At 43.3% G+C, this 25,687-nt stretch overlaps 1 protein-coding gene and 1 non-coding gene across 2 annotated transcripts in view; one reads left to right on the forward strand and one right to left on the reverse strand.

Annotated features, from left to right (window-relative positions):
- Positions 1-9,522: 9,522 nt before the first annotated feature.
- Positions 9,523-9,595, forward strand: trnav-uac (transfer RNA valine (anticodon UAC)). The gene has a single exon. It is a non-coding gene; the product is annotated as a tRNA-Val (tRNA).
- A 7,429-nt stretch (positions 9,596-17,024) lies between these two features.
- The window catches only part of si:dkey-251i10.3 (uncharacterized protein LOC553498 homolog), a 36,663-nt gene continuing 28,000 nt past the window's right edge, over positions 17,025-25,687 (reverse strand). The window contains exons 13-14 of the mRNA XM_067997004.1: positions 25,432-25,531; positions 17,025-21,711 (exon numbers count right to left, since the gene is read on the reverse strand). Coding sequence (XP_067853105.1) covers positions 21,454-21,711; positions 25,432-25,531 — 358 coding nt within the window. The 3' untranslated portion in view covers positions 17,025-21,453. The remainder of the gene's footprint in view (positions 21,712-25,431; positions 25,532-25,687) is intronic.

Here is a 25,687-nt window from a genome sequence, read left to right on the forward strand (position 1 = left end):
AGACACCCACATCTCATGAACGAATAAAAAAAAAAAAAAATTCCCATTGAATCCATGCCGGCTCTATGCAAGAGCAATCCAGCTAGTCCCACTCCCCCGCCCTATCCCCATAGCCCTGCAATTTTTTTCTTTTCAAGTACTTATCCAGTTCCCTTTTGAAGGCCATGATTGAATCTGCCTCCACCACCCCCTCAGACAGTGCATTCCAGATCCTAACCACTCACTGTGTAAAAAAAGTTATATCTCATGTCACCTTTGGTTCTTTTGCCAATCATCTTAAATCTATGTCCTCTGGTTCTTGACCCTACTGCCAATGGGAACAGTTTCTCTCTATCTACCCTGTCTAGACACTACATGATTTTGAATACCTCTATAAAATCTCCTCTCAACTTTCTCTGTTCCAAGGAACTCCAGTCGATCCACGTAACTAAAGTCCCTCATCCCTGGAATCATTCAAGTAAATCTCTTCTAAGGCCTTCACATCCTTCCTAAAGTCCGGTGCCCAGAACTGGACTCAATACTCCAGTTGTGGCCGAACCAGTGTTTTATAAAGGTTCATCATAACTTCCTTACTTTTGTACTCTATGCCTCCATTTAGAAAGCTCAAGATCCCGTATGCTTTTTTAACCGCTTTCTCAATCTGCCCTGCCACCTTCAATGATTTGTGTACATATACCCCCAGATCTCTCTGTTCCTTTACCCCTTTTAGAATTGTGCCCTCTAGTTTATATTGCATCTCCACATTTTTCCTACCGAAATGCATCACCTCGCATTTTTCTGCATTAAATTGCATCTACCATGTGTCCGCCCATGCCACCATCCTGTCTACATCCCCTTGAAGTCTATCACTATCCTCCTCACTGTTCACAACCCTTCCAAGTTTTGTGTCATCTTCAAATTTTGAAATTGTTCCCTGTATACCCAAGTCCAAGTCATTAATATATATCAAGAAAAGCAGTGGTCCCAGCATCGTTCCCTGAGGAATACCACTATACACCTCCCTGCAGTCCAAAAAATCTGTTTCCTGTCAATTAACCAATTCTGTATCCATGTTGTTACTGCCCCCTTTATTCCATGGGCTGCATTCTTGATGACAATCCTATCACGTGGCACTTTATCAAACGCCTTTTGAAAGTCCATATATATCATAAGAACATAAGAAATAGGAGCAGGAGTAGGCCAATCGGCCCCTCGAGCCTGCTCCGCCATTCAATAAGATCATGGCTGATCTGATCCTAACCTCAAATTTAAATTCATGTCCAATTTCCTGCCCGCTCCCCGTAACCCCTAATTCCCTTTACTTCTAGGAAACTGTCTATTTCTGTTTTAAATTTATTTAATGATGTAGCTTCCACAGCTTCCTGGGGCAGCAAATTCCACAGACCTACTACCCTCTGAGTGAAGAAGTTTCTCCTCATCTCAGTTTTGAAGGAGCAGCACCTTATTCTAAGATTATGCTCCCTAGTTCTAGTTTCACCCATCTTTGGGAACATCCTCACCGCATCCACCCGATCAAGCCCCTTCACAATCTTATATGTTTCAATAAGATCGCCTCTCAATCTTCTGAACTCCAATGAGTAGAGTCCCAATCTACTCAACCTCTCCTCATATGTCCGCCCCCTCATCCCCGGGGTTAACCGAGTGAACCTTCTTTGTACTGCCTCGAGAGCAAGTATGTCTTTTCTTAAGTATGGACACCAAAACTGTATGCAGTATTCCAGGTGCGGTCTCACCAATACCTTATATAACTGCAGCAATACCTCCCTGTTTTTATATTCTATCCCCCTAGCAATAAAAGCCAACATTCCGTTGGCCTTCTTGATCACCTGCTGCACCTGCATACTAACTTTTTGATCTTCTTGCACTAGGACCCCCAGATCCCTTTGTACTGCTGTACTTTCCAGTTTCTCGCCATTAAGATAATAACTTGCTCTCTGATTTTTCCTGCCAAAGTGCATAACCTCACATTTTCCAATATTGTATTGCATCTGCCAAATCTCTGCCCACTCACCCAGCCTGTCTATATCCCCTTGTAGGTTTTTTATGTCCTCCTCACTCTCTACTTTCTCTCCCATCTTTGTATCATCTGCAAACTTTGCTATGTTACACTCGGTCCCCTCCTCCAAATCGTTAATATAGATTGTAAAGAGTTGGGGACCCAGCACTGACCCCCTGCGGAACACCACTGGCTACTGGTTGCCAGTCTGAGAATGAACCATTTATCCCAACTCTCTGCTCCCTGTTAGATAACCAATCCTCCACCCATGCCAGAATATTACCCCCAATCCAGTGATTCTTTATCTTGAGCAATAATCTTTTACGTGGCACCTTGTCGAATGCCTTCTGGAAGTCTAAATATACTACGTCCACTGGTTCCCCTTTATCCACCCTGTACGTTATGTCCTCAAAGAACTCAAGCAAATTTGTCAGACATGACTTCCCCTTCATAAAGCCATGCTGACTTTGTCCTATTAAATTATGTTTATCCAAATGTTCCGCTACTGTCTCCTTAATAATAGACTCCAAAATTTTACCCACCACAGATGTTAGGCTAACTGGTCTATAATTTCCAGCCTTCTGCCTACTACCCTTTTTAAATAAGAGTGTTACATTAGCAGTTTTCCAATCTGCCGGGACCTTTGCCGAGTCCAGAGAATTTTGGAAAATTACTACCAAAGCATCCACAATCCCTACTGCCACTTCCCTCAAGACCCTAGGATGTAAGCCATCAGGTCCAGGGGATTTATCCGCCTTGAGTCCCATTAATTTACTGAGTACCAATTCCTTAGTGATTTTAATCGTATTAAGCTCCTCCCCCACTAGAGCCCCCTGTTTGTCCAGTGTTGGGATATTCTTAGTGTCCTCTACCGTAAAGACTGAAACAAAATATTTGTTCAGCATTTTTGCCATCTCCATGTTTCCCACCATTAATTTCCCGGTCTCATCCTCTAAGGGACCTACGTTTGCCTTAGCCACCCTTTTTCTTTTTATATAACTATAGAAACTCTTGCTATCTGTTTTTATATTTTTTGCTAATTTATTTTCATAATCTATTATGATATATTTTCATATCACATCAACTGCATTGCCCTCATCTACCCACTCTGTTACCTCATTAATAAACTCTATCAGGTTAGTTAAACACGATTTGCCTTTAACAAATCCGTACTGGCTTCCCCCAAATCAATCAACATTCGTCCAAGTGACTGTTAATTCTGACCCGGATTATCGTTTCTAAAAGTTTCCCCACCGCCGAGGTTAAACAGACTGGCCTATAGTTGCTGGGTTTATCCTTATGAGAATCCCTACGTGGTCAGTTTTCGGTAAAATATTAAGATGCCTACGTGGCAAAGAAGCAGAATGCAAAATGGTTAGAAAGGGTTAATTAGTTAGTAACTGAGATTGGTACAGGTGGCCTGGCCTCCTGCTGGGCCATATGTTTGCGTAGTCAGCAGGTTTGCATGGTCTTAGCAATGTAGAGTCTTTGATGTGATTCAAGGACTGGTCTGAATGTCTCCATGTTTATGGCAGATCAATATAGGTAACGAGCTTAGCCAAAGTTGAAAGACATTCCAGGTTGGGAGATAAGGAACAGAAGGGACAGGGAAGAACATTCCAAGTTGGAAGGTGAGGAAGTATCCCCTTTGATGTCTAACAGCAGCATGATCAGCACATGGACGATTTATGATTGCCCGGAAATAATGTAACCTCGCATGGCAACCTATGCCCGGCTTATGATTGGTGTTGAACCTCGTTAAGTATGTTCCAACCCTATTGATTTGTATAAAAACGTGTGGATTTCTGTATGTTTCTTGTTCTTGCTCTGCCAGCATAGAGGGACTCTATCAGGAGTCCAAATCAATGCTGCAGACTAAGAACTCTGCTATTAAAGTTGTGCTGAACTTTAAAATGTATTCGACTTCAGTTTTTACTGAACCAGACTGAGGGGAAAGAATCCGGATCGTCACTTACACCCTTTTTTGAACAAGGGAGTAACATTTGCAATTCTCCAGTCCTCTAGCACCACTCCCATATCTAAGGATGTTTGGAAGATTATGGCCAGTACCTCCGTAATTTCCACCCTTAATTCCCTCAGCAACTTAGGATGCATTCCATCCAGACCGGATGACTTATCGACATTAAGTACAGCTAGCCTTTCCAGTACCTCTTCTTTATCAATTTTTAGTCTGTCCAGTATCTCAACTATATCTTCCTTTACTGAGACTCTGACAGCATCTTCTTCCTTGGTAAAGGCAGAAGCAAAGTATTCATTTAGTACTTCGGCCATGCCCTCTGCCTCCATGAATAGATTACCTTTTCAGTCCCTAATCAGCTCCACCCCTCATTTTACTACCCGTTTACTGTTTACATGTCTGTAGAAGACTTTTGGATTGCCTTTTATGTTGGCTTCCAGTCTATTCTCATACTCTCTCTTTGCCCCTCTTATTTCCATTTTCACTTCTCCTTTAAACTTTCTATATTCTGCCTGGTTCTCACTTGTGTTATAGAGCTGATAACTGTCATATGTCCCTTTTTTCTGCTTCATCTTACTTTCTATCTTTTTTGTCATCTAGGGAGCTCTGGCTTTAGTTGCCCTACCTTTCTCCCTCATAGGAATGTACCTAGTCTGTATCCGAACCATCTCCTCTTTAAAGGCTGCCCACTGTTTAATTACAGTTTTGCCTGCCAATCTTTGATTCCAATTTACCCAGGCCAGATCTGTTCTCATCCCACTGAAATTGGCCCTCCTCCAATTGAGTATTTTTACTTCAGATTGGTCCGTGTCATTTTCCATAGCTATTCTAAACCCTATGATACTATGATCACTGCTCCCCAATTATTCCCCCACTGACACTTGCGCCACTTGGCCCGCCTCATTCTCTAGAACCAACTCCAGCAATGCCTCCTTCCTCGTTGGGCTGGAAACATACTGGTCAAGAACGTTATCCTGAACAAATTTCAAAAATTCCTTCCCCTTCTTTGCCCCTTATTTTATTATTATCCCAGTCTATATTAGGATAGTTGAAGTCCCCCGTTATCACTACTCTATAGCTTTTGAACCTCTCTGTAATTTCCCTGCAAATTTGCTCCTCTGTCTCCTTCCCACTAGTTGGTGGCCTATGGATTACATCCAGTAGTGTAAAGGCACCCCTATTGTTTCTTAACTCTAATCAAATAGATTCTGTCCTTGACTCCTCCAGGACATTCTCTCTCTCCAGCACTGCAATATTCTCCTTAATCAATACTGCCATCCCCCCACTTTCCTTTCCTACCTTTCCTCAACACCTTGTATCCAGGAATATTTAGTACCTATATCGCCCTTTTTTGAGCCAAGTCTCTGTTATCGCCACATCGTCGTATTCCCATGTGGCTACTGGCGCCTGCAGCTCACCAACCTTGTTAACCACGCTTCATGCGTTTACACACATGCGCTGCAAACCAGTCTTAGACTTTCTTGTACTCTCTCTTAATACCGTACTATTTCTTGCTCTAGTGCTATCTTTCTCTCCCGATCCTTCGTGCCCCTTGTTTCTCCTTTCCAATGCTACAACTTGGTGCCCACCCCTGCCAAATTAGTTTAACCCCCACCCCCCCCACAGCACTAGCGAACCTCCCCGCAAGGACATTGGTCCCAGCTCCGTTGAGGTGCAACCCGTCCGGCCCTGTACAGGTCCCACTTCCCCCAGAACTGGTCCCAATGCCCCAGGAATCTAAAGCCCTCCCTCCTGCACCATATCTCCAGCTACGCATTCATCTGCTCTATCCTCCTATTTCTATACTCTGATTTTAGAATTCACCTTACCGTGTTTGGTGAGGTGAGGAGAAGGAGGTTGTTCAGTTCGCCTCACAAATCTGACTTAAATTCACCTACTGGAACTTGGTCATTCTGACACTGCTTTTAGTGCTATCAGCAACAGTCCCTGCATTGTGGCAGTAAAAGAAACAAGGTGGTCTCCAGAGAATCCAAGACTCTCCAAAAGAAATGGTTTCTGTGGCACATGTGGAGGCAGCGCCAACACTGTTGTTTGAGGTGGATTGATGCCAGGTGCGAATTGAGAGTACCGGGCACGAGGAGCTTAAGTGCAAACTTTTACTCCCAGGTTCCCAGCAGCAGCGCCCCGGGAGATCAGTTATGAATTCCTGGAGACTCCCAGACAATCCGGAAGGGCTGGCAATCCTAATGTCGAAGGACATGGTTTGTTGTGGAAAAGAGGAGTTTGGGGTTCCTCTTTGTCTTCTATTCTCTAGTAAAAGGAGGGAGGTGGAGAGGCAATAGTGCTGGAGGTGACCAGTCAGATCTGGAAGTGGACACATTTTACTAATACTGAAAGATGCAGACTATATCACAGATATCACAGATAAAACTGTTTACTTACCACTTGACAAAATTTGCTTAAGATGCAAGAAACTTTCTTTGTTTCTCCCTCCCCAAAGCTTCTTATTCCCAGATATTTGTCCTTGGTGTTGAAACTACCCAGAGAGATGAAACCATTTTCAAGTCTCCAATGACCAGGAACTCAACAGTTGCCATGGTATGGGCCAGGCTGAATGATTAACTGGGCCACGATATCTAAGTTCAACATTAAAGCAACTTATAAACTCTGGCCCTGGTGCAAACATCAACCCCACCCCCTGCCCCATGATCCCAAACAACACCGTTACCACAGAATTTTTAATTAATATTTAAACTGTATGTATGTTGAAAAAGCTGAAATCTTTTTATTGGGTTTTTTCTGGCATTTGAGTTGCAAAGTTGTGATTTTAAATTTTCTGATTAGTTTCAGTACACCTTGAGTATTGCATTTTCACAGTAACAAGATGCATAGCACAGCTCCTTTGCCTTTCCACCTCCTATTGGATGAACTTCATTAACCTCAGCATAAACGACCCTCCATTTATACAGTTATTGCCAACATGAGAGATTGTTTCCCCTGGCTAGAGAGTCTAGAAATAGGGGGCATAATCGCAGGATAGGGGGTTGGTCATTCAAGACTGAGATGAGAAGGAATTTCTTCATGCAGAGGGTTGTGAATCTTAGGAATTCTCTACCCCAAAGGGCTGTGGATGCTGAGTCACTGAATATATTCAAGGCTGAGATGGATAGATATTTTGACTCTAGGGGGATCAAGGAATAAGGGGATCGGGCAGGGAAGTGGAGTTGAGGCTCGAGGGGCCATATTTTTTTTATTCGTTCATGGGATGTGAGCGTCGCTTTTGACCCAGCGATGATGAAGGAACGGCGATATATTTCCAAGTTGGGATGGTGTGTGACTTGGAGGGGAACGTGCAGGTGGTGTTGTTCCCATGTGCCTGCTGCCCTTGTCCTTCTAGGTGGTAGAGGTACTGGGCTTGGGAGGTGCTGTCGAAGAAGCCTTGGCGAGTTGCTGCAGTGCATCCTGTGGATGGTACACACTGCAGCCACTGTGCGCCGGTGGTGAAGGGAGTGAATGTTTAGGGTGGAGGATGGGTGCCAATCAAGCGGGCTGCTTTATCCTGGATGGTGTCAAGCTTCTTGAGTGTTGTTGGAGCTGCACTCATCCAAGCAAGTGGAGAGTATTCCATCACACTCCCGACTTGTGCCTTGTAGATGGTGGAAAGGCTTTGGGGAGTCAGGTGAGTCACTCGCCGCAGAATACCCAGCCTCTGACCTGCTCTTATAGCTACAGTATTTATGTGGCTGGTCCATTAAGTTTCTGGTCAATGGTGACCCCCAGGATGTTGATGGTGGGAGATTCGGTGAAGGTAATGCCGTTGAATGTCAAGGGGAGGTGATTAGATTCTCTCTTGTTGGAGATGGTAATTGCCTGGCACTTGTCTGGCGCAAATGTTACTTCCACATCAGCCCAAGCCTGGATGTTGTCCAGGTCTTGCTGCATGCCATCAGCGAACCTCCCCATTTCTGATCTTAAGATGGAGGGAAGGTCATTGATGAAGCAGCTGAAGATGGTTGCACCTAGGACACTGCCCTGAAGAGCTCCTGCAGCAATATCCTGGGGCTGAGATGATTGGCCTCCAACAACCACTACCATCTTCCTTTGTGCTAGGTATGACTCCGGCCACTGGAGAGCTTTCCCCGATTCCCATTGACTTCAATTTTACTAGGGCTCCTTGGTGCCACACTCGGTCAAATGCTGCCTTGATGTCAAGGGCAGTCACTCTCACCTCACCTCTGGAATTCAGCTCTTTTGTCCATGTTTGGACCAAGGCTGTAATGAGGTCTGGAGCCGAGTGGTCCTGGCGTAACCCAAACTGAGCATCGGTGAGCAGGTTATTGGTGAGTAAGTGCCGCTTGATAGCTCTGTCGACGACACCTTCTATCACTTTGCTGATGATTGAGAGTAGACCGATGGGGCGGTAATTGGCTGGATTGGATTTGTCCTGTTTTTTGTGGACAGGACATAACTGGGCAATTTTCCACATTGCCGGGTAGATGCCAGTATTGTAGCTGAACTGGAACAGCTTGGCTAGAGGCGCGGATAGTTCTGGAGCACAAGTCTTCAGCACTACAGCCAGGATGTTGTCGGGGCCCATAGCCTTTGTTGTATCCAGTGCACTCAGCCGTTTCTTGATATCACGTGGAGTGAATCGAATTGGCTGAAGACTGGCTTCAGTGATGGTGGGGCTATCGGGAGGTGGCCGAGATGGATCATCCACTCGGCACTTCTGGCTGAAGATGGTTGCAAACGCTTCAGCCTTGTGTTTTGGAATCACATGCTGGACTCTGCCATCATTAAGGATGGGGATGTTTGCAGAGCCTGCTCCTCCTTTAGTTGTTTAATTGTCCACCATCATTCACGACTGGATGTGGCAGGACTGCAGAGCTTTGATCTGATCCGTTGGTTGTGGAATCGCTTAGCTCTGTCTATAGCATGTTGCTTCCTCTGTTTAGCATGCATGTAGTCCTGAGTTGTAGCTTCACCAGGTTGGCACCTCATTTTTAGGTACGCCTGGTGCTGCTCCTGGTATGCTCTTCTACACTCCTCATTGAACCAGGGTTGATCTCCTGGCTTGTTGGTAATGGTAGAGTGAGGAATATGCCGGGCCATGAGGTTTCATGGCCTACTCCCGCTCCTATTTCTTATATAGGCCCACCCACCTCCCTACCCATATGCTCCTCAACTTTTGCCCACACCATACTCTGTTGTGTTTGTCATTCTCTGGGGACAGGTGTGTTTCCGATAATTGCCCTATAACAACCCCCACAGCAGTTCCGGCATCTTATTCCTAAGGCTTCTAATGTTCCTGTTAAAGACATTTTATTCTAGGTATGCCTCAACTCCTTGACGTTGAGCGCCCGTTCACGTACGTACCCGTTCTCCCCCCCCCCCCCCCCCCCAGTACCCTGACCTCTCTCTCGGTTTCTCCGCCATATTGTGACCGCTTGTTGACCATCTCCTAATCTGCTCCCATCTGCGATGTCCCCACGCAGCCTCAGTAGCTGCTGTGCGTCCTCAGTCATCGCGGTGACGCTCAGCTCCCTGACGGGTGGAAGTTCCTCTCTGGCGGGTGGTGTCCGTGACTGGTTCCATAGTGTAGTGGTTATCACGTCTGCTTTACACGCAGAAGGTCCTGGGTTCGAGCCCCAGTGGAACCATGTTTACTTTTGTCTTACGAAAATGCAAATAAAATAGGTTAAAAATCCTTGAAATGCACCAACAGCTTTAATATTTTCGGGATACTTCGACGATTCAATATTCAGGATGAATTTATGTTCCGCCCAGTTCTGTATAACTGCACAGCTTCTTGTGCCATTACCTATAAACGCGGCTCAATAATGTAACAGGAAACGGGGATCGGTGCGTTTGGAGGAGTTTGAAATTGGACTTGAAACATAGCACCCGGACAGTCAGCATTTTTCAGGGTTTAAACTGCACGGCAAGTGTGACGGGGACTGGCTGTGGGACTTGGGCTAGTTTATAACCCGCTCTAATGCACAAAGATCAATGCAAAACTCAAACGGAACACCAGCCCTGTGAAGGCGGCGCTGCGTTTTTTTTTGCTGCTGACAGAAACATTTACCACTCTGCATCGGTCCCGGGGTTTGTCTCTCTCCCCAAATTAAGAAAGGGTGTGCTTGGTGTTGCCTTCTACCCCCACTACCAGTGTATGAAGGGAGGGGCTGGGTTGCCCCTTCCTCCCAATGTTTGGAGTGTGGTGCTGGCTCCCTCCCCCAATGTTTGGAGTGTGGTGCTGGCTCCCTCCCCCAATGTTTGGAGGGTGGTGCTGGGCTCCCTCCCCCCAATGTTTGGAGGGTGGTGCTGGGCTCCCTCCCCCCAATGTTTGGAGGGTGGTGCTGGGCTCCCTCCCCCCAATGTTTGGAGGGTGGTGCTGGACTCCCCCCAATGTTTGGAGGGTGGTGCTGGGCTCCCTCCCCCCAATGTTTGGAGGGTGGTGCTGGGCTCCCTCCCCCCAATGTTTGGAGGGTGGTGCTGGACTCCCCCCAATGTTTGGAGGGTGGTGCTGGGCTTCCCCCCAATGTTTGGAGGGTGGTGCTGGGCTCCCCCTCAATGTTTGGAGGGTGGTGCTGGGCTCCCCCCAATGTTTGGAGGGTGGTGCTGGGCTCCCCCTCAATGTTTGGAGGGTGGTGCTGGGCTCCCCCTCAATGTTTGGAGGGTGGTGCTGGGCTCCCTCCCTCAATGTTTGGAGGGTGGTGCTGGGCTCCCTCCCTCAATGTTTGGAGGGTGGTGCTGGGCTCCCCCTCAATGTTTGGAGGGTGGTGCTGGGCTCCCCCTCAATGTTTGGAGGGTGGTGCTGGGCTCCCCCTCAATGTTTGGAGGGTGGTGCTGGGCTCCCCCTCAATGTTTGGAGGGTGGTGCTGGGCTCCCTCCCTCAATGTTTGGAGGGTGGTGCTGGGCTTCCCCTCAATGTTTGGAGGGTGGTGCTGGGCTCCCCCTCAATGTTTGGAGGGTGGTGCTGGGCTCCCCCTCAATGTATGGAGGGTGGTGCTGGGCTCCCCCTCAATGTTTGGAGGGTGGTGCTGGGCTTCCCCTCAATGTTTGGAGGGTGGTGCTGGGCTCCCCCTCAATGTTTGGAGGGTGGTGCTGGGCTACCCCTCAATGTTTGGAGGGTGGTGCTGGGCTCCCCCTCAATGTTTGGAGGGTGGTGCTGGGCTTCCCCTCAATGTTTGGAGGGTGGTGCTGGGCTTCCCCTCAATGTTTGGAGGGTGGTGCTGGGCTTCCCCTCAATGTTTGGAGGGTGGTGCTGGGCTCCCCCTCAATGTTTGGAGGGTGGTGCTGGGCTTCCCCTCAATGTTTGGAGGGTGGTGCTGGGCTTCCCCTCAATGTTTGGAGGGTGGTGCTGGGCTCCCCCTCAATGTTTGGAGGGTGGTGCTGGGCTTCCCCTCAATGTTTGGAGGGTGGTGCTGGGCTTCCCCTCAATGTTTGGAGGGTGGTGCTGGGCTTCCCCTCAATGTTTGGAGGGTGGTGCTGGGCTTCCCCTCAATGTTTGGAGGGTGGTGCTGGGCTTCCCCTCAATGTTTGGAGGGTGGTGCTGGGCTCCCCCTCAATGTTTGGAGGGTGGTGCTGGGCTGATGGCTCCAATTAGTTTTACAGGATTCCTCAATCTGTATTCCTTCGTTTTCGGGCAATGCTCCAGCGCCTCCCACTGGTTGTCCACTGACAGTGCACGCTGGTCCCCCGCGCAGTCGTGGAGTTTCCCGATGCCACAATCCTGCATTCTTTGCCGTTTCATATATTGTGCTGGAGGTTCTGCATTATTATTCGTGGGGAAATGTGATATCACTGAATCTTTTTCTGCAGAATATGTGAAAAAAGTAATACAACATCTTTTAATTTTAATGCAGAACTGCTCTTGTAAATATCACCAGGATCCATGTATAGAACTGTCACTCTCCATTCTGTTTTCTCTTGTGTTGTATTTATTGTGCATTATATAACAGGACGCTTTAGGAACTAATTAGCAATAGAAATGATTGTTCCAACAGATCAGGTAGTAAAGACTGCTTGCTCGGGGAAGTAGAGGAAGGCTGCAGATGAGAAGCATGTTTGTGTCTGTGCTTTGCGTTATTGAATAATGACTGCATAAACAATGACTTTTTAGCGGGGCTGAGATAGTTAAATGTCTTAGGCTTTGTCCTAGGGTTGAGGGAGTTAAAAAGAAGTTAAATGAGGGCCCAGAAAAGAGGTGAGGTGTTCTCCAAACTTGAGGGAAAATATGCAGAATGAAGGATGGACCCAACCTAGTAACTGCCAATCGCAACAAGCATTTCAAACTGCCCATGGTCTGACTGTGCTCGGTACAAATGAGCTTCCGAACGAACAGAGATGTTTTGTTTGTGGTGGTGAGCAATTGGGACTTAATGTAACATTTATTATATATGTATGTCCTACAGAAGATTTAATTCCATACATTTAAAGAGTACGTAGTTGGAATACTATGTGGAGTTCTGGACTCTATATTACAAAAAGGATATTGATGCACTGGAAAAAATGCAGAAATGATTTACAAGGATGTTACTAGAATTGAGAGGGTGCAGCTATCAGGAAAGATTGAGCAGGATGGGACTCTTTTCTCTAGACCCGATAAAGGACTTTAAAATTATGAAGGGGTTTGATAGGTTGGATGTGGAGAAATTATTTCTGCTTGTGGGTGAGTCCAGAACAAGAGGGCATAAATATAAGATAGCCATTAACAGATCAAATAAAGAATGTAGGAGGAATTTATTTAGAGAGTGGTGAGAATGTGGAACTCGCTGCCACAAGGAGTAGTTGAAACAGATAACATTGGTGCGTTTAAGCAAAGGCTTGATGTGTACATGAGGGAGAGGGGAATAGAGGGATATAGGGGCAGGGTGGGAAGAGGTAATTAGAGTGGACCCAATTCCAAGATGGTGGTCCTGCTGCAAAGAGACACGGTACTCTGTTATTTTCATTTTTTGGTGATAGTGTGTGCTACCTTTTATTATTTTTGTAATTTAATTATTATTTTGCTGCACCATATACCTTCCCAGACCAAGAAAGCATATGTTAAAAGTCATTTGGGAGAATCCCATATCACCAGTGCTGGTTTCTAATGCAGATGTTACAGGCAAACCCACCAAATCCACTGCTACAGACAAGGTAATGCAGCTGTGTCATCATGAGTTTTGCCAGCATAGGTGGTCCAGCTTCTCGCAGATAGATTAAGAGACTTGGAAGGTGTACAGGAGTACTGGTCTCTTCTAATTGCCACTCCAGGACTAGAAAATGCACAAGAGTGACTCAGTATAACAGGTTCTATGACTTTTCCTTCTTCTGTTCTTGTGGAGAAACACTTCAGCTCTGCCCACATCAGCATTACTAAGATAACAAATTAACTGCAGAAAATGTCTTGTGAGTCACTGTAGTTTAAAGCTCTAATGCACCGTGCCATTCTGCCACTTTGTCGAACTGTGGTACTTTTAAAAAATGGCTCCCCTGATGGCCAAATGAATAAAGGCACTAACTGGTGTAGCAAGAAGCTTTTCAGACAGGAAGGTCCATGGTCCAGTTGCTATTTTACTCTCTGGCCTTTCTATCTGTGTCTGCGAAGTAACTGATGTTTCTCTAGCTGGCATAGAAGGTTTTGTGCCTCATCCCTTTCTATCATATCTGGTATTATATCTTGATTCAATCAGGCCTATTGTTCTACAGTCCCTCATAAAAACTCTGCCCCTCATGCCTGGCATCATGATAAGTCTATAGCATTCTGAGCCAACTTGATCTCTGCTTGTAACTTCTGTAAATCTACCATTAGAGCTGCTAAAAACTTTATTGAAATTAAGCATCAACTGCTGTCTTCCTGCTCCTTACACAGCTATCTCTCATAACTTCTGTGAATTGTTTTTTCCAACCCTCTTTCATCCTAATGAATTGGGAAAGAAAAATAACTTACAAGTTGTGTTAAATAATATCGCCTCTTAAAATAAAAACACAAAATGCTGGAAATACTCAGCAAGTCAGGCAGCATCCGTGAAGAAAGAAACAGAGTTAACATTTCAGGTCAATGACCCTTCGTCAGAACCTTTAAAGTATATTTACATTATTAATGTTGAATATAATGGAAGAAGAGAAATGCACATATCATACCCCAACAAGAGTCAGTTTCTTCAGGAAAAGAGGGAAGAAAAGATGGAGAAGAATAGAAAATTGCTCAATTGAAAGTAGTCAAAATTATTTTTAAAAAAGATATTTTTGACTGGAACATAAACAATAGATGCGGGTTACGAAAAGTAAAAGTTAATGTGAGTGTAAAGTTAGTGATTGAAGAAACTCCATTACACTCTCTCACAGGGAATGTATCAGTTAGGTAGCAAATTTCAAATTGATTTATGCCCAGGGACCAGACATGATGTTATGCAAATACAGATACACTGGCATCTACTGTGGAGCCTCATTACTGCTTTGATCAAAATGATCAGTACCATTTCACACTATTCACACACACATTTCTATTCACACTTTGTAGGTCAGAACCAGTCAAATCAGAACTACTTTCATTCTGGTTTGGGAGAGTAAAGATTATAACCTCAGGAATACATGAACTAAATGTCAGAATTACATAAATTCAGTTTTTGTACTGTACTTTATGATTGCAGGAAGCTCTGAATTTGGAGCAAAAAGGGATGTAGGCATGGTTCTCCTCATATGTACAGCGGTGAGCAGGGAAATGAAGGGCCAAAAGATACCAATTTTCTGTTTCTTAACTTCTGCAGAAATATTCTCTGTACCCGTAATAATGCCATAAAATTATCCAAAATCATGAAACATTTCTTGGTTTACACTATTCTTCAAATGAACAATAAGACTGTAATCAGTAACAGATTTGTGTTCACATTCTCCTTCATTAGTCCAAAGGTAACGGAGAGGTTATGGGGGTGAAATTCTATTGGCAGTCCATTTTATATCACGCCTGATTTTCTTTGCAGATTCACTATCGTCTGCTTGTGCTACCGCCAATGTCGAATTTCACCCCCTATATATTAACACCTTGCGACTGGTGGTTGTAATGAAATCGGTACCAACCACTTTTAAATTAGACTTAAGTTGCTTTTTATAGCAGGGCAGAGATGTTCCAATGTTTTGTGACACATGACCGTACCTGTGATTTCTAACATGATGAATTTCTGAAGTTATGCGGTCATGGAGGGACCAAGAACCTAACTGCGCTAACTTGCCAATGTCCTGCAGAGAGGCTACAAAAGGCAGAGGGAAAATGTCATACTGCTGCAGTAGAGGGTGCTCTTCTGATGTTGGGGCTGAGATACAGGAAAGGGAGCTTTAATCTGGACCTAACTGTGCTGTACCTGCCTTGGGAGTGTTCGGCCTTGAAACTGAGTATGCAAAATGGAAAGTGTTGCCCCAGCAATATCATCCCTCACTTTGATGATTCACAAAATTCACAAACACAAGAAAAGACTAAGAAGTTCCTCAAGCAGAAAAAAAAAGGTCAAGTCACCAGGTCATTCTCACCTTAGCAGAAGGATCCAAGATACCATTGGTCACTGGTAGTCAGGGGTACAGTGGTTGGTGTAGCAAAAAAACATAAAATCCTTTACAGATAGGTTCAAGTCCAAATGATTCACTTATTGTTGGGACTGACGTGATACGGTCATTATAGACTGATTTCACTGTACAATTTGGTGCTTAATACCATGGGCAAAGTAGGAACTTAAATCATCACGCCAACCCTCAAATTTCTCCATTTAGTTCTCGCTTCTCTTGAAAGCACTGATTCTTGCTGGGGGTGCAGATCCACAGACACATGCAGCCCCTCCACTAGTTCACTCAGATGAGCCTCAACAGAGTATCAAAAAGCTATTTAACTATTAAAGGCATCACAACCACAATGAATCCTTTCCTCATCCATCGATATCTACATGTGCATTTTGCAGCAGTAACCTCTAGATGCAATTTCTCTAAGGCTGTCTTGCTAGCCTACCATCCACCATCCTCTATGTACACCAACATGTTCAAAACTCACCTGGCCATATCCTGCACCACACTAAGACCCACTTGCACATCACCTTATCCTTGCTGACCTGTTAGCTCCCTATCCCTCAGAACATTAAAATTAAAATCCTCATCTTCAAATTCCTCTACAGCCTCAGCCCACTATATCTCTGCAACCTCCTTATATCCCCTTCCGCATGCTTTAATCTTCCAACTCTGTTTTTTTGTGCATCCCATCCTCCCTTTTCCTTACCATCGGTGGCAGAGCTTTCAGCCACCTCAGCCCTTTTCTGGGATTCCTCCCTACCCTCAAAAGCCATATTTTTGACCAAGCTTTCAGTCACCCCTTCATCCATGGCTGGAAATCCATTATTTTATTTAGTTCTTCCCCTTTTGTAAAGCACCATGAGACATTTTCTACCTTAAACTTACTATATAAATGTAAGTTTTTGTTGATAACAATTAGGAGCAGGAACTCCCATTGACTTTCTCTCCCTAACCAAAGGGGCACTGAGGGTAATTATGATACGACTCTGGACAAATTGGGGATTAAACCTGGGGCCTCCTTGTCTGTACAATTCAGTACCACACAGAGTAAATGAACATTTAACAAGGAGTTATATATCCCATGGCCATGTTATTAGTAACAAAGTATTGTGCCAGGTAACCAGGACAGTGCATAACATACGAATAATGATGCACAGGAAAAGACCCTCTGGTCCATCCAGCATGTCCCACATAATTGTGATACATTGGGCCAGAATTTAGTGCAGCCGGTGAACAAACAGCAGGACTTGCCCTTGCCTATTTGATGGAAATAGTGCGGTGCCCTCTACAGGACATCTGGGACCTGAGTGAACAGGGCAAGCAACTGTGTACCTCCTTAACCAATCAGATTGGAGGATTGTGAAATGAACAGTGCAGAGTCTGAACCACCAAGTTACAATAGTGAATTCAATGTCAAATCGGGTACAGAAAGCAAAATAAAGAGAGGGAAAGAAAGATTGGATTGAGAGAGAAAAAAAAGACAAAGAAGTTAAAAAAATTAAATTACATTTAAAAAAAATTAAAACATGAAGGAATGAGACTCCACACTTGTAATAGTTAATTTTTAATGCCAGAGAGGTTGTTTGACAGTACTTAAGACTTATCACACCGTTAAAAAGAGTACTTAGACTGAAATGGACAAGCCCTAACTTTCTGTGGCGAGTTTAGTTCGTATCTACTCTGCAAGTACAGGAACTTTACGCCGTTCAATGCATTTGGTGAGGCAAACAGCGAGATGCTGTTTTCGCTAAGCTAACAGCGGAGCGGCATATCTCGGACAGCAACTTCTGGATTTTCGTGTTTAAGCTCGCATCTGCCCTCGCCTGAAATTACTGTGATTTGTGCATAAATAACAGTGAGCACCGTTAGCCTTGCCTTTATTTTGACAGCAAATTCTGGGCCCTTGTGCATCACTATACACTTTCCACCCCACCCAAAACCATGTGATCTCCTGGGAGGGGTGAAAAACCAGATAAAAACCCAGGCCAATTTGGGAGGAAAGAAATCTAGGAAATTCCTCTCCGACCACCTCCGCCCTCCCCTCCCCCTCCCAAGCGATCAAGGCTAGTCCAGGAGATCACGTAACTATAATGATACAATGCATGATATTCCAGTGTACCTACAAAACTAGGAATGAACTTCCAGCACCTTTCAGAAGGGGAAGCTACACAGTGATCCATAACTCTGAAAATGGGACCACTTATTAGATTGGTTCACTCCGAGTCTTTTGTGCGCAATAATGGAGTTGTGTTTAGTTTTTTTCTTTCAGAAGGCCACAATACAGAAAACAATTGGCACAATGCAGTCTTGCTGTGTAACCTTTGACTTATGCAGGATACATGCCTGTATCTGTCTAGCTGTGAATATGCTGGTTACATTAATTTGATAGATATCCTGTAGGAATATGTAACATCTCTCACCTGCAATTTAATTATTGTTTCTGGCTGATAAAATGATTTAAATGGGACACAAACTGAACAATTTGGGATCCTTTGCAGTACCTAAACACATTCGACAAATAGAGATAAAAGGAAAACCATAAAAGCTGAAATCTGAAATTAAACTGAAAATGCTGTTTAATTCTGGTCACCATGCCACAAACATACACAAGCATTGGACAGAGTACTGAGTGAAGCAATAGGAGTGATCAAGCATACATGGGGGTGAGCATTGAAGAAAGACAAGAGAAGCTGAAGCTTTAGTTTGGGCTGTTGACAGTTAGGGGGAACACCTCACTGAGGTATATAAAATATTAAATGGTGGTGTAAAATTGAACCCAGAACATTAGTTCAAATTAAACAAGGAAAGACATACAGCCATTGTAGAACTTAAACATGCCAGTTTAGGTCTAGATGCTGGCAGACCTACTATGTATTTCCAGTGTTCTTTTGTTTTACAATTCCTCCTGTTGTGCATGCTATTTATCTTATGGAGGTGGCTGAAATGTATTAGTTACCCAACAATTGTATGAGGAGAGAATTAATTGGTTAAGACATGGCTCTATGGAGAGATACAGAATTTTTTTGTGTAAAACTATTATTGTTTAAAAAACACATACCAAATATCATCTTAAATACCGCTGTTACTTATGTCACAAAGTACCACTGAATAAAATCAGTTCTAGAAAAACCTCTTCTAGCAAAGATAAAAGAAAAACTTGCATTTAAGTAGCACTTTATCACATCTCAAGTGCTTTGTATACAGCAAGTTACTTTGAATTTCAGTGACTATTATACAGATAAAACCTAAAACTGGTTTGTAGATAAAGCTAACTATTCAATATCCAAAAATTTGTACTTTAGAGACGAGCCAGAAATGAACAGTTCACTTCTCCAACTGGAAGCTGCACCATCCATTGTCAACCATACCAGGCCAGATAGTATTAGTCAATAGGTGATAATGTCATGCTTTTTACACTCTGTAGCTGCCTATATAGATAATTAATTACATACAAGCAGTTGTAGGAATCTGAACTCAACAAGTGAGGTCTCCCAAATATCACAGAAATTCTGGTGTGCACTTGAAGATGTTGCTTTACCACCCAGTCCAGATCGGACCTCTCTCAGTAGCTGCAGGACAGCAACTCATTGCAATAGCTGCACAAAGTGTGAAAAAGGTGGGACTCAATTTATGAGCAAGCCGAGTCAGATGTACAAGTTGAAGAGGCATTCTCAATATTTGCTTTTTTTCCCCCCCAGAATTTTGTCCACAAGTAATGATAGAGACAGAGATCAACTATTTATCAAAGATTTTGTACCAAATTCAAAGTCAATCTGAGCTGAGATTATTTTATTTTTCTCTTCCTTCATTTTTCTCCCTTTTCCTCCTCTTTGTTGGGGTACAATTCCATTGGTGTCGTAATTCCATTACTTCCGTAATGTTTACATGGATGAACCTGGACAATAAGTGTTGGCAGACTATTCAATCATGGGGGACATAACAGCCAAGCTTACTCCAGGGCTGCTGAGGTTTATTGTAGCATACATTGCTGCACAGATCAGGGATCAGCACAGAGCAAGGATTGAACTTGGAATTTTCCTAGTCTGTAGGGCTGAGCTACTCACTGGGTGAAATATCTTACCTATCAGGGAAGCTCAGTTTTTTTTTTAACATTAATTCAACATTGATATGAGCATCACAATATAAAGTGAATACAGCAAACCTCAGATAAAATAGGGGCCACACTCCAATAATATATTAATCATTTACTGTGAAATAAGCAATTTTTCATAGGACAATATTTCTAGTGGATAGAGCCTCACTCATTTTAATATTTAAGGTAGGTTTTAAGGAGGATATGGAGGTGGACAGGAATTTCAGAGTTTGGGGCCTAGGCATCTGAAGGCACAGCTGCTGTTGGTGCAGTAAAGGAGGGGAGGCTGCACAAGAGGCCAGAGTCGGAGGAATGGAGAGTTCAGGAAGAGTCATAGCTCTGAAGGAGGTTAGAGAGAGTGAGAACACAGAGGATTTAAACATAAGAATGAGAATTTTCAACTTGAGGCATTGGAGGTGCTATTTAGTGACCTTCGTTATGAAGCCTGCTGACATTCACTGTCTACGCACATGCATGAAGAACGTCACTTAGGTGAGATGCCAGAGGGCTGCTGGTTCCTGTTGCATTATGATGACCCGGTAGACTAATAGCCTGCCGACACTCTATCTAGGTTCAAACATCTAGAATGGCCACTTTGGCAGGTGCCAAAGGGCTGCTGATTCCCTTTGAACTACATACTAGCCAAAAAGAATAACTAATATATATATACACCACAGAGCTGTAAACTGATAACAGTTTTAGCTTTTAAACTGGCCACAAACTTTCTATACCTTCTATACTACAGGTACATGCCCCAGGGCTGTTCATCAGTCAGGAAAAGGGACACATTAGACTAATTATTTATGTCATATATACATGGTGTAATAATGTATGCAGTCCTGTAGGTGGTGCTGCTACCACAGAGAGAAAAAAAACAGGGTTTGAATTTACCCGATTACAAAACCAATAGAGGGCACTCCACAAGTGCTCACCCTAAATGTAATTTTTAACAAATGTCTTTCATATGATTGGCTTTCATCAACCATAGTTTTTTGTTCAAACAATGTAACTCAGATGTTTATTCTTTCAACGCCCAGTTATATAAAAAGATAGCATACAAATCTGCAACACTAACATATGACTTGTAAGATATAAACTCTGCAAACAACTATCTGCAAAGCATCCAGTAAGACAAAAGCTGCTCTTATCATGACATGTGACCTTATCATAGAGATTTACTAGAATGGTACCAGGGATGAGGAACTTCAGTTATGTGGAGACACTGGAGAAGCCGGAGTTGTTTTCCTTAGAACAAAGATTAAGGGGAGATTTGATAGAGGTGTTCAAAATCATGAGCGGTTTTGACAGAGTAAATAAGGAGAAACTATTTCCAGTGGCAGAAGGGTCGGTAACCAGAGGACACAGATTTAAGGTGATCGGCAAAAGAGCCAGAGGTGACATGAGGAAACATTTTTTACGCAGTGAGTATTAATGATCTGGGATGCAGATTCAATAGTAACTTTCAAAGGGGTACTGGATAAATACTTGAAGGGAAAAAATTTACAGGGCTATGGGGAAACAGCAGGGGAATGGAGCTAAATGGATAGCTCTTTCAAAGAGCTGGCACATCACAATGGGCCGAATGGCCTCTTCCTGTGCTGTAACTACTGTGATACTATGAACACAGTTTCTATCTCTTCTTTCCCCATCCCACAAAATGTGAAAGATAGTCACAGGTCATCTCAGCACATAATGCCACAGCCAAGATTGGACAAAACTGAGGTCTGGCTGGCAGATTTAAGTGGCCAACAAACTGGGGCCTTTGATGAACCCACAACCAGAAAGGGCATGACAAAAATCCATTATTATATAAGCAGGTCAATGGTGTCCTGTACACCCCAGAAGCTAGTAGCTTTGTGGTGTAAGTAACAATGCTTTCTGCTATCAGTGAGCTGGGTTCTCCTGCTGTACTTTTCTGTTTTTATGGGGATTCTGTTTCACTTTTGGCTTCACACTTTTCTTCTTATCTTGAAACAGATCCTCCTCAGAGATTGGTTCAATTATTGCCCCCAACTTTGTTACGATTTTTGGCAAAGTCAATTTCTGCGTTGCTCTCTCGGTATTCCACGTAGTCCCAACAGGGGCACAGATACTTTTCTCAAACTGCTTCCGATGGGCAAATGGGAAAGGTAGTTCATTTACCTGTATCAAAACAAAGAATTCAGTGCTTAGTGCCCAGAAAGACAATTTATAATGCACACACAAGTAGCAAAGTGATAAAGAGTCAGTTCCCATTAAATAAATCATTTGTATAAATTTAAAAGAATTTAGCATGGAAATATTGCATGCATTTTATTACAGTTCTTAGTTTCTGTCTTAGTTCCTGACGGCTCAGATGGTAGTTTTACTGCCCAGTATAGAATGGAGCCATACAGATCAGAAATGTCCCAAGTTCAACCTCCATTAAATGCTAAATTAGTAGACCCCAGCCAGAATGGTGGTAGGAGTGTTACACTTGAACTCAGCATTCATAAGCTAGGGAAAAAATTTTAAAATCCAGCATTCCCACTCCTCCAGTAACTGTGCTGGAAAGTGTGCATATGTTGACATAAGGAACTGCATGATGCCCTCTGAACTTGAATAGCCTGCCAACACTTGTTGACTAGGCTCAGACATGAAGAATGTTCATTCCAGGTGAGGTACCGTAGGACGGATTGTAATGGGAGATTCATTGACCGCAGTGATCACTTACATGATTAATACACAAGCAGAAAATGAAGCAGTTACTTAGGGGTCATTCACTATTATTTCATAGCCGTAAAAGTGCACTGTGAAAGGCAGAAGGAGAGGAGAGAGATACAAATGTTCAATGTATTTAGTTTAAAAAAATGCTGTAAAAATCTGGATTTTCCTTGTCCAATTTCCATCATTTATTTACCATCCCCTAGTGGGAGGGAGGGATCAGTGACAATACACTTGTGAAGGTGACAGCTGCGTACAGCATAGCAATCACAATAATCCTGCACCCTTTCACCACAAGCTCCATTTCAGAGTATGGACACTGTGCACAGAACTGTCACTGACTTGAGAACACCATAGCAGCAGGAATTTTGACTTCTGCTAACACAAATTTCCCTGCTGGCACCTCAGCAGCAACTGAGTGAAAGAAATGGTCAAAAGGGGGTTCTCTCATAAGCTTAATTTGCTGCATTTTATTGGAACGTATAATGTCCTTTTTGCAGTAAAATACAGGATGTGACTGTAAACAAAATAAAATCAGCATAAAAAATGGATTCCTAAGATATTCACTAAGAAATACCCGCTTAGCCCCAAAACACTGCACTATTCCCCCTACTTGTTAATTTTTCCTTTTTCAAATAATTATTTGCTTCCGTTTTAAAAGCTTTTACAGATTCTGCTTCTACTGTTTTTGATAGGGAAGTACATGTCCTTGGAACCATGTGCATAAAAAAAATCTCCTAACCTCTTCTGATAATTATCTTACATTTATAGCCTCTAGTTAAGTTAGGTGGCACAGTAAAAAGTGTAAATGGGAGCAGAAGTTTGCAAAGGACATTGCTGGATTAGGTGAGTGGGCAAAACTGTGGCAGATGGAGTTTAATGTGGGAAAGTGTGAGGTCATCCACTTTTGGCCTAAAAAAGATAAATCAGAGTATTTTCTAAATGGCGAGAAGCTAGGAACTGTGGATGAGCAGAGAGATTTTGGGGGTCCAAGAACAGAAATCACTAAAAGCTAGTGGACAAGTACAAAAAATAATTTAAAAGGCTATTGGGGGCTGGAATATAAAGGGGTGGAAGTTATGTTACATCTGTACAGAGCTCTGGTTAGACCCCATCTGGAGAACTGCATTCAGTTCTGGGCACTGCACCTCAGGAAGGATATATTAGTCTTGGAGGGGGTGCACTGCAGATTCACCAGAATTGTACCAGGGCTAAAAGGGTTAAATTTTGAGGACAGGTTGCATAAACTAGGCTTGCATTCCCTTGAGTATAGAAGATTAAGGGGTGATCTATTTGAGGTGTTTAAGATGATTAAAAGATTTGATAGGGTAGATAGAGAGAAACAATTTCCTCTGGTGGGAGAGTCCAGAACAAAGGGGCATAACCTTAAAATTAGAGCTAGGACGTTCAGGGGTAATGACAGGAAGCACTGCTTCACACAAAGGGTAGTGGAAATCTGGAACTCTCTCCCCAAAAAGCTATTAAGACTAGGTCAATTGAAAATGTCAAAACTGAGATTTTTGTTAGGCAAGGGTATTAAGGGTTACAGAACCAAGGTGGGTAGATGGAGTTAAGATACAGACCAGCTGTGATCTAAATGAATGGAAGAACAGGCTTGAGGGGCTGAATGGCCTACTCCTGTTCCTATGTTCCTAAGTTACCAATTCACCAACCAGAGGAAATAGTTTTCCCAATCTACTCTATCAAAACCTCTCAATTTTGAACACCTCTTTTATATGTCCTCTTAACTTTCTTTGTTCAAACAAAAAGAACCCAGTTTCTTGATAACTGAAATGGACTCCCCTGATGGCCTGGTGGGTAAAAACACTAACACTAAGCCGTACAGACCAGAGAGCCCATATTTGATTCACTTTGTGTTCAGTTAGTTGAGGCAGCAGTATGATGATCCCTGTGACCTGGGAAATCTCCTTAACTGTCCCGTAGAACCCCTAGTAATTCACCTCAGTCTCCCACCACCCATCTGAAAAATTCTAACAGACCTAGCCTGTGCAGAGAAAACAGCCACCTCCCCATCATACACTCACTGACAATAACAACTATATGCATTTATATAGTGCCTTTAACATAGAAAAAACATCCCAGGGCATTTCACCAATGAGTATGGAAGAAACCTGACATAGAGCCAAGGCAGGAAAGATTAGGTCTAAGAGGTGGGTGTAAGGAAGGTCTTAAAGGAGGAGAGGGAAATGGAGAGGTGAAAAGTTAATGCAATGTGTGCTACAGATCAAGTTTAAAGTTCATGCTGTGAGTAACTGCTATGTGCAGTTGTAATAATATACATGCTGCTGTTACTGGTAGGTGTTTTTGTTGTCACATTATTATGTTCTGAAGTATGAATTGATGGACTGACAGCTCTAGCTTAACATTCCCTTGTGCCATGTTTTAAAAGTTGAAAAGTGTAGTCGGTCTTGTTAGAATTTTTTTAAAATGATTTGTTTCCATCCAAGTGGTTGTTAACATGCCTGGGGTGTTAAATAGCAAAAGAACAACACAAACTTCTTCGACAAGTTTGTAATAATTTACAAAAAGTTTGGGTTTCGTTTTGAAACATTAATCTAAGACAGTACCTGGAAACAAAGGTTCACACTAGCAAGAGAATGCTTTATTTATTTATGGTGAATTACTGTGTTTAGCAAAGAATATAGATGTTGGGAAATAGAACATTTTTCCAGTTTTGGCAAATAGTGTCCATAAAAATCAGTTCCAGGTCAGGTATAGCATGGGTTAGATAGCGTAAAGCTCCCTCTGGCTCTGGCAACCTGCTTCAACACAAAACAGCAAAATCTGGTACGCCAGTGTGATGGCAATTTTCCCAGAGTAACTATTATTTTGGCTTCTCTGAATGAGTGCAATACTAATTGTGTTGAATTATGGGAAGTATGGGCTGTGGAGCTGCTCAACCTCGGAACAGAGTATAAACTGGCCAAACTTAATTCACATAAGGTCCTTAAAGCAGGCAGAAAGAAGAGACTTTCATCCCATTGTCAGGCCTGGATTCAAGTTCAAGTGTGAGGTAAAATGGCAGTGTGCTTATCTGCTGTATCTCCAAGCACCCCTCAGAGAATGCTTATTCATGCACTCATCTGGTATTCACTCCCATGGAATGCACCAGGGAAAATTTATCAAGCCCAGACCTTGACAGTGTGGTAGCTCCCTCACCTGATGTGCAGCAACTCCAATGTCTCGTTTCTCACTGATTATAACATTAGGCAAATTCTGGTCCTTCCTGGGTGGAGGTGGGGCAGCTTTAATACGGAACCTAGAGGGAATCAGTAACAAACAAGAGTATAATTAGGGCTAGACAAGATGATATTTTCCACAAATACTTAAACAAAATCTAAAATAATAAGTTTGACTATGCCACATTCTCTTTCAATTTTAGGTTTGTGCAAGTGAAGAAATATCGGACATAGAT

The sequence above is a fragment of the Heptranchias perlo genome, chromosome 15 (assembly GCF_035084215.1).
Source record: "Heptranchias perlo isolate sHepPer1 chromosome 15, sHepPer1.hap1, whole genome shotgun sequence".
Classification (NCBI taxonomy): domain Eukaryota; kingdom Metazoa; phylum Chordata; class Chondrichthyes; order Hexanchiformes; family Hexanchidae; genus Heptranchias; species Heptranchias perlo.